The 10,001-nt window shown below is 34.9% G+C and overlaps 1 protein-coding gene and 1 long non-coding RNA gene across 3 annotated transcripts in view; both read right to left on the minus strand.

Moving 5' to 3' along the window:
- traf3ip2a (TRAF3 interacting protein 2a) overlaps positions 1-1,810 on the minus strand; it is a 34,888-nt gene extending 33,078 nt beyond the window's left edge. Inside the window, exons 1-2 of one of the 2 annotated variants that reach the window (XM_058756823.1) lie at positions 1,726-1,810; positions 1,408-1,459 (exon numbers count right to left, since the gene is read on the minus strand). In XM_058756823.1, the coding sequence (XP_058612806.1) occupies positions 1,408-1,423 (16 nt within the window). In that variant the 5' untranslated portion in view covers positions 1,424-1,459; positions 1,726-1,810. The remainder of the gene's footprint in view (positions 1-1,407; positions 1,460-1,725) is intronic. The other variant, XM_058756824.1, reaches the window with a different exon arrangement.
- A 2,976-nt stretch (positions 1,811-4,786) lies between these two features.
- LOC131526667 (uncharacterized) lies at positions 4,787-7,191 on the minus strand. Its single transcript, XR_009267513.1, has 5 exons — positions 7,150-7,191; positions 5,322-5,470; positions 5,164-5,222; positions 5,041-5,088; positions 4,787-4,905 (listed from the first exon to the last, which is right to left on the minus strand). It is a non-coding gene; the product is annotated as an uncharacterized LOC131526667 (long non-coding RNA).
- Positions 7,192-10,001: the final 2,810 nt, after the last annotated feature.

Here is a 10,001-nt window from a genome sequence, read left to right on the forward strand (position 1 = left end):
CTACATTAATTAGGTCAACCAGAACCGGGAACACTTCCCATAACACCCGATGTACTAAGTTATTGTAGAGGACCAAGTCGGTGGGGTTGAAGCTAAATTGTGAAAAGTGTCTACTGAGACTATTATACTATTACTTTTATACTATTAAACTGAGACTACTATGACAACTACTATTCACACTGACTGAATCAATAATTTCTTTTTTAACCTTGCCTTATACACAGAGGCATTGTCATGTTAGAACAGAATTAGAATCTGTTGCTATAAAATTAGAAGCACACGATTCCCTAAAATATCATTATTTGCTTAAACCATTAAGATTTGTACCCATGGAAATTACTAAAGTAGTCAAACCTGTTCATAAGACGGGGGTGTCCCAATACTTTTGGCTATATAGTGTATCTTGAGAGCAGCAATTATGTATCGAATACACAACAGGCATCAAGGTTTGACAAAGTGTAGGGAGTGGGCTAAGACATCTGTGTAAGCTGTAAGGAGAAAGACACAATGGAGCAACAGTGAAAAGTCCTGGTGCTGATAGGGATGATTGGAATACCTCTTAGCCACTCAGATTTGAGGACCATATTTAACTGTTGTGTAAGCTAAACTTGTATACTATACACAGCAAAAATGACTGCACCCCTCTGAATCTTCAATTCTGCTGGTATTTTGTCATCTTCCAACAAACTGTATAGTGATCATTAAGAAATATAAATATATCTTTATGTTCAGATGGAGTGTACTCCCTCTTATGCTGTGCACTCTATAGGCCTAAAGACTTATTGTTCATAATATCAATCAAAATCAACAAGACAAGCAACTATTGTTTTAAATGTCAATGAATTTAAATAAATAAATAAATATTCTATAAGCATAATTTAAATCAAAGTCATGTATTTAAATCAAAATCAGTGTATTAAATTCAATATTTAATAGTAAATATTAATTTTTTTTTCTTTATACTTCCTTTCTTGCACAATATAAAATAAAGGATTATTCTAGCTTTGATCAAATGTGTAATTCTTCTGTACTTTTCTCAACCGGTCGAAGCCAATTATTATTTGGCAAGAAGAGTGGTATTTTTAAAAATCATTTAAGGAGAGAATCTTATTATAGCATGCCATATCTTATTATAGTATGTATGGAGAGGAGGCAATCTTATAGTATATATTATGTCTTATTTAGGCCACTAAATCTCAAGATTAGCGACGCTTCTGTTTGGTAGCCACTGTAATGAGTCGGCAAATTCCAATGTAAATGCGAGTGCTGAATAAAATCAAAATCAGTTGAGAAACACTACATGCAGGTTTGATTTCACGCCGAAACCAAAATGAATGTTTTTCAATAATACCATTGAACCTACTTTAACCTTTCTTTGCCAAAACTTGGAACCTTTTCTTTACCTACCTGGAAATGATTCCATTGCTTTTCCTGTATTCCTGAATTCGGATTGTGATATCTGATGGAAATAACACAAAATAACACAACACCACGTTCAAGAAATTAGAGAGGAAACGAGAGAGTTTTCATGAGGCCTCCTGTGAGGCAATAGTTGAAACCGTTCACCTTTCTTTACGAAACATTCCCAATCATCAAGACAAGCACATATACGGTAAATCTAAAGTTCCATGCAACAAAATAAAATAAATAAATAAAACATTTAATCTATTTAAACTTTTAAGTTTAAACATAAGCATTAATTACAGGTTTTTGTATGTTCCTTACCTGTCTCTTCCTGTAAAGCTGTAAACAGCGGCACACCTGCTTTCGGTTTGTTCAGGAAACGTTCTGTCCTATGCAAATTAGGGAAAGTCCACATTCTCTTTATGCAAATATTGCGGAGAGAAAAGTCTGAGCCATCCAATCAAGATATAGAACAACGGGAGCTGTTGTGTATTATTCAGTTCCTGTGACAAACAGTTTCAGTGGGTGGAGTAAATATGAAAATTTATTATAACATGGCCGAATGCCTTTTTTTTTTATTAATAAATATGTTGATTCTGGGTAAATGTAAAGGCCATGCACACTGAAGTGTTTGAAGACAAAACCAAATTCGTTTGAGTGCGTAACAGAATATTGAGCAAGTTTGGACATAGTAGTAAATTTAGTAGTAAACAAACTTAGTTGTGTCCCAATGACGCATAGACGCTATGCAATACAATCTACCGCTATACTGTAATGTCAGAAGGGTAGTAGCATTCCAAATAAAGCACTAACGTTATTATTATTATTGTTGTTGTTGTTGTTGTTGTTGTTATGAAGTAAATAATAATAGTAAAAACTAAATTTTTGAAAAATTATATTTTATTTATGTTTATATGTATGCATGCTACATCCTCTGTAGAGGATAAAGGGGCTTTAAAAAGTCCTTTTTAAAAAATAAATTTAAAAAAAGATTCTAAAAATGCTGGTTAAATACAACCCAGCACTGGGTAAAATATGGAAGAACACAGCGATTGGGTTGTTTAGACCCAGCGGTTGGGTTACTGCCCAGAAGGTTGGGTTAAACATTTAACCCAACTGTTGGTTGAAAACAACCCAGCATGTGTTCTGTCCAGTATTTACCCAGCACTGGGTTTGTATTTAACCTAGCATTTTTTAGAGAGCATGAATAGACATGAAAAGGCAAAAACAGTGGGATTTTTGTTTTAATCACAAATAAATGTTTATTTTTTTATACCAAACTTTACATAAAGATTATTCTCAACTATGTTATGAAAGATATAACAGAATGATTTGATATACCATTTGTCTTTATCCAAATTGTGTGTAAAATGGACCTAAACAGGATTTCCCATTATAAACAATGTATCTATAAATTGTGCATATTAATGTATTTTTGGGCCAACATATAATGAAAAGAAAATAAGTGTAATAATGGGAGTAATAATTGGCTAGATTTTCATAATAATATGTAATATTTCATCATAGCAATATTAAAATATAATTTATTTTCCTATTCACTTGTTGTGTCTCCCAAAATGCCTAATAAACATGCTTTAAGTCCTGGGGCCTGTTTCAGAAAGGAGGTTAATTGAAAACTTAGTGCACTGAGTATATTAACCCTGAAATGAGGGAAACTCTGGGTTTTCCGTTTCAGAAGCGGAGGTATCTCAAACCCGAGAAAGCAGGGTAAGTCAAGCCAGTTTCTAAAAGAGAGGTAACATATACTCGGAGTCAGTTACCATGGTAACTTACTCTGTGAACCTAACCTGGTCGGGAGCAGGTTTTCTTCGGTAAACCCAGAGTTTCTTTTCGGTCTCCTCCCCTTTTTTAAAGTGGAAGCAGTGTTTAAATAGCCTACCTCATTCATTCTTTCGGTACATTCATTCATTGCGCGTATTTCCGTCTTGCAGACTGTCTAAAAAATTAAAATGGCATGTCCTTGTATAGAAGATCCTGTAGATGAGGAGGCTGCATTAATTCGCAGGGAGTTACATTTCTGTCAGGAGAGGATTTTGAGACCCTGAGTGGATTTTTTGTCATATCCTCATGCATTTTTATTTGAGCGGTACCGTTTTTCTAGACAGTCAATTGATTATATCCATAATCTCATCCATCCTTACATCAGAAACATCACTCATCGTGGCCGTGCTCTTACATCCGAGCAGACGCTTTGTGTTTCTTTACGTTTCTTTGCAAATGGTAGTTTTCTGTATAACATCGGGGATGCAGAGCACATTAGTAAGGCCACTGTATGCAGAACAGGAAGGAAAGTGTGCCTCGCTCTCAAACACTTTCTGAGAATTTTTGTGCTGTTTCCTGGGCACAAACCCCTGAGAGTCATCAAAGAGGGGTTTCACAGGATTGCAGGTTTGTGGTATAGAAATCATTTTAAATGAGGCTACTCTGAAAAATGATGATCAGTTAATAACATGTTGCTGCGACCTCTGGAAGTAACCTAATAATTAGAATTCCCTTCAGGATTTCCAAATGTGGTTGGATGCATTGATGGCACACATATTCCCATCATTGCAACCTCCGAAAATGAAGCTGACTATGTCAACAGGAGGTCTATCCACAGTATTAATGTGCTGGTACACTGACTAACCTACTGTTTGTAATGGTCAAAGACTACATCACAATACTGTAACTCACATGTCTCATTCTTTACACTGTCAAGATCATATGTGATGCTGCACATATCATCACAAATGTGGAGGCCAAGTGACCCGGCTCTGTTCATGACTCACGAATATATCGTGAGTCGACCCTGAGCAACAGGCTAGAATGTGCTAAGTACATGTATGCCCTATACACTTATTTCAATACATGCACGCACTACACACTTACAGGGGCACTTCTGCAGCACTAAAGCAATGTGAACTTTCTTACAGGAGAGACTGATGGTTCTCTGCTGGGAGATAGGGGTTACCCATGCCAACCAACACTAATAACCCCTTACCCAGAACCTGAACCAGACCCCCTGCAGCACTTCAATGTGGCACACTGCAGGACGAGAGCCCAGGTGAAGATGACCATAGGCCTGTTGAAAGCACGTTTTCAGTGCCTACGTCACCTCAGGGTAACCCCTGAGAGGGCCTGCGACATTATTGCGGCATGTGTTGTTCTCCATAATATTGCCATAAATAGAGGGGAGCAACACCCTGCCCTACAAATACAAGACCCAGAGGGAGACCCCATCCACCCTGCAGTCTTCCAGGATGGAAGGATAGTCCAAGTATATAAATTCTTTGCTGTTTTTTTCTATTTTTTTTTAATAGGATGAAGTCTGTATAACTCCTTTACTGTAACTAATACAACTAATCTACTGTATTGCCAGTTACCAGTTGTTATATTTCGTAGTTCTTCATGAATTGTACAGAATTAAACTGGCATTTACAGAACTGTGTTCATCTGTGCAGCAGAATTTGATGGACCCTCCTCCTGCTGTTCTTCCACACTCTGGGGGCGGGGGCAGATAATAATATCAGTTTATACTTAAATATAAACTTTGATTCTATAGGCTATTCCACACAAAAATGTGAATAAATGTCAATTTGTAGATTGTTTGATGTGTAGACACTATATGAATATTACCTCTGTAGGCCTCTCTGTGGCAGAAGTGGTTTCATCATCCTCAAATTCCTGTGAAGATTAGCATCTGGTTGAGTACAATTTATAATACTATTTGTCATAATTAATGGTTTATTTAGTACTTACAACTGCCTGGGGTTCTGTTATGACAGGAGGCTCCAAAAGGCAGATATTACCATCCGAATCTGTTAGAACCAACAAAAAACCCCAACCCAAAGTGAAATAAATGCATATGAAAAATAGCCTATATAAAAAAAGATAATATACATAGGTAGGCCTCTTACATTTTATGAAGGCACTTGTATCCCTCCTGGCATTCCCTCAGCCACTGGCCTTCCAGTGTTCAGGCTCAGGGCCATCTCCTCTGCATTTGTGAGTGGTGGTGGTGCAGGTCCTCCCCCAGTTTTGCGAGCCTCTGGCTTCTTTCTGTTGGCTGAGTAGAAGTCAAATAAGAATGAACATTTCATTGTGTGAAAACAGCATTACACCCATGTCAAAAATGCTACTGCACTGCAAGACACTGGATGCTATTTAGTTATTTAATATGTTAAATGTTTGTAAAGTCAAGTAGCCTACACCAATGATATGCTCAAGCCTTATCTGATTGAATTATGTTTTTATATTTCATTTTTAGCTGCTGCCACGTTGTTTTTATGCCTGCAGGATTGCACCTACATGAAAATTAAAATTAGGTTCAATAATGTGCTGTTCTTCCAGTTTCACTTCTGATATTATAACAGCAGTGTTGGGTAAGTTACTCTAAAAAAAGTAGATTAATGTGATAATTACTGTCCCTAAAAAGTATTAGATTATTTATTACTAATTACTTTATAAATCCCATATCAAACTCAACAACAATACAAGGATAGAGACAAAACTGCACTTTTAATTCGTACAGAAAAAATCTGTATTTAATGTAATTGCATCAGAAGTTACTTTCATTAAATTACAGAAACATTAAGAGTAATCCTTTACTTTTTCAAGTGAAAATTAAATTACACCAATTACATTACTTAAAATTACGCATTGACTCGAGCAGATATTTTCTCCCAAGCTAACTCTCTCTCTTTCGCCGCTGTAGCTGTGCTGCTTTTTTGTCTAAATATGTGCTCATACTCGCTATACGCTTGCAGAAGTACATCCAGTTCGGCTGGGGAGAAAAATGCAGACCTCTTTTTTTTGGGTGCTGTTGCCATGGTGACTCATAATATCTGCACTCTATTGATCGTGGCTTTTTATAGTCATGGTGCACGCGCTTAACTCAGAGTCAACCTACTTAGAGTTGATTGAACTAACTAATTTCAGCTGTTTTGTAACCGAAAACTCAGAGTTTCCCATCTCACGGTAAGTCAACTCTGAGTTCATGTTTAAACTCAGAGTTGTTTGAACCTCCTTTCTGAAATGGGCCCCTGGTGTCCTCTACAGAGGACATGTGTGAAATTGATGTCCTGTTTCATAACAGAAAGTCATATTTTGATTTGAAACCCAATAACATTTTCCTGAAATGTTGATTTATGACAAACAATTTGAAAATTAGTCAGATTTAAATGATCGTTACAAAATATTATTACATTTCCATAAGAGTGTTCAATTTGATTACTAAATTAATGTCAGTCATTTTTAAAGACCAAGGAGAGGTGTGGCCAAGGTGAAACTTCCAATCATTTGGTATCTCTGAATGTGCTTTTTACAGGACATCCAGACTTAAAACTGTGACATGTTTTACATGCTGATTGCTCCTCTGAGTTTGATTGCTTCAGTCTGTTGTGCTGCTGAGAGGTTTGTGTTTGTAGCTCCGTGTACCTTCGCTTTTTATTGAATCTCTACCTTACTTTCAATCCCTTTTGTCTAAAGTGATAATATATAACTTAATTCCCACCATATTTCTGGTGTTATCTTTCAAACTAATCTAACTAATTTGACTTGGGTAATGTTGGTTTCATATTCGCACATTCACAACATTCACAACATTTCCGCGTTCAATAACTTTCTAATTATATGTGCAAAACATGTTTCTTTTGCAAATTCGATTCAGCGACATCATTGTCAACCTACTACCTTTTTTTCACAATCGAACAAAATGGCCAAGTATTGTTTTAATGGCATATTTACTTGCGAATGTCCGCCGAATGTCCAATGTAGAGCGGAAAGCAAGATAGGGACCGTCTAAAAAGTTCAATTTGTTTTAATTGTGTGCAAAGAGACAATTACTTGTATCAGAAATATCACTCCCATTATGCCTTCTAATGCTCCTTTAGCAACAATAAAAAAATAATAAATAAATAAATAAAAACTGCAATATAATTATGCTGTTTGAAGAGACGTTTAGGAAATGACAAATAATGAACTTGTACATGAAGTGTAACTTTGTAGCAATACATACAACTGGGAAATCATGTGTAATCTCCTGAACATAGTTAATGTCTAATTTAAATTTATAATGATTTTTATTTATTTCTTTGCCTCAAAATGAGCAAGAACTGTGTTGGTGTTAACAATGACATATATGATTTATTTCTATAGGTTCTGAAAGCATGGGTCGACTGCTCCAAAGCAAGTTGGAACATCTTGTCTGGACCCTACAGAGCATACTGCAGCCCATGTCTTGCTGTTTTATTCACCTCTGTTTTTTTTCTGGTTTTAAGTGTGCTAAACACTTAACATTGTAACAGTATTCTCCAATTGTTGAGTTGAGATGAAAATAATTGCTAAAATAACTTTTATGTTTTCCTGTTGTATGAAATCTTTATTTAACATTACACTCTGACAATATCACAATTCATGTGCATTGATTGATGTTTACAGTCCTGCAGAAATATCACTGTCCATGGTACTGAAACCATCAGATTCTTGACAAGAACTCAGAAAGCATGGTATTTTGGGTCAACACTTCATAAAGTAATGGCTAAACTTTCTTTAAGATGTTTTATAAATAAATTGTGCCTCACTCACATATTCTATAATTGTTTTCTTTACATGTGTAATTTCTACCAACATTGTATTCAAAGTTTTTCTTCATTGACACACCTTCCAGTTCAATAACTTTTGAAAAGAGGCTCACACTGTTCCAAAACAAGTTGTTAAATATTTATCAGACCTTGTACAACATATCAGAAGTCTTTAAACTACAAGAAATCGCTCTAAATGATACATTTTCAACATCTCTCTATTCTATGGGTTTCTTCATAGAGACACCTTCCAGTTCAATAACTTTTGAAAAGAGGCTCACACCTTTACAAAACACATTTCTAAATATTTAGCTGAAATTGTACAACATATCAGAAGTCTTTAAACTACAAGTATTTGCTCTAAATGATACATTTTCAACATCTTTCTATTCTATGGTGTTCTTCATTGAGACACCTTTCAGTTCAATAACTTTTGAAAAGAGGCTCACACCTTTACAAAACACATTGCTAAATATTTAGCTGAAATTGTACAACATATCAGAAGTCTTTAAACTACAAGTATTTGCTCTAAATGATACATTTTCAACATCTCTCTATTCTATGGTGTTCTTCATTGAGACACCTTTCAGTTCAATAACTTTTGAAAAGAGGTTCACGCCCTTACAAAACTAGTTGTTAAATATTTAGCTGAAATTGTACAACATATCAGAAGTCTTTAAACTACAAGAAATCGCTCTAAATGATACTTTTCCCACATCTCTCTGTAAGATGGGTTTCTTCATAGAGACACCTTCCAGTTCAATAACTTTTGAAAAGAGGCTCACACCTTTACAAAACACGTCTAAATATTTAGCTGAAATTGTACAACATAGCAGAACTCCTTAAAGGACAAGAAATCGCTCTAAATGATACTTTTCCCACATCTCTCTGTTAGATGGGTTTCTTCATAGAGACACCTTCCGGTTCAATAACTTTTGAAAAGAGGCTCACACCTTTACAAAACACGTTTAAATATTTAGCTGAAATTGTACAACATATCAGAAGTCTTTAAACTACAAGTATTTGCTCTAAGTGATACATTTTCAACATCTCTCTATTCTATGGGTTTCTTCATAGAGAAACCTTCCAGTTCAATAACTTTTGAAAAGAGGCTCACACCTTTACAAAACACATGTCTAAATATTTAGCTGACCCTTTTCAACATAGCAGAAGTCTTTAAACTACAAGTATTTGCTCTAAATGATACATTTTCAACATCTCTCTATTCTATGGTGTTCTTCATTGAGACACCTTTCAGTTCAATAACTTTTGAAAAGAGGCTCACACCCTTACAAAACTAATTGCTAAATATTTATCAGACCTTGTACAACATATCAGATGTCTTTAAACTACAAGTACTTGCTCTGAATGATAATTTTTCAATATCTCTCTATTCTATGGGTTTCTTCATAGAGACACCTTCCAGTTCAATAACTTTTGAAAAGAGGCTCACACCGTTACAAAACAAGTTGCAAAATATTCATTTGACCCTAAAGAACATACTACAAGTCTTTAATGTAGTAATATTTACTGTAGATGTAAAATTTTTAACATCACTGTATTCTATGGATTTCTTCATTCACATACCTTCCATCCAAAAATATTACATTATCTAAATTTATTTATTACTGTAATGCCTGAAAATAGTAACTTTTTTTAATTAATGGATTTATTTATAGAGGAATTATTTGCTTTAAAAGAACTCTGATTCATGAACCATTATGAGCAAAGTATAATACAAAAATGTTACAATTGTATCATTTAGAGCAAATACTTGTACTTTAAAGACTTCTGATATGTTGAAAAGGGTCAGCTAAATATTTAGAAACTTGTTTTGTAATGGTGTGAGCCTCTTTTCAAAAGTTATTGAACTGGAAGTTGTCTCTATGAAGAAACCCATAGAATACAGAAATGTTGCAGTTGTAACATTTAGAGCAAATAATTGTACTTTAAAGATTTCTGCTATGTTCTACAAGGTCAGATAAATATTTAGAAACTTGTTTTGTAACGGTGTGT

This window comes from Onychostoma macrolepis, chromosome 20 (assembly GCF_012432095.1).
Source record: "Onychostoma macrolepis isolate SWU-2019 chromosome 20, ASM1243209v1, whole genome shotgun sequence".
Classification (NCBI taxonomy): domain Eukaryota; kingdom Metazoa; phylum Chordata; class Actinopteri; order Cypriniformes; family Cyprinidae; genus Onychostoma; species Onychostoma macrolepis.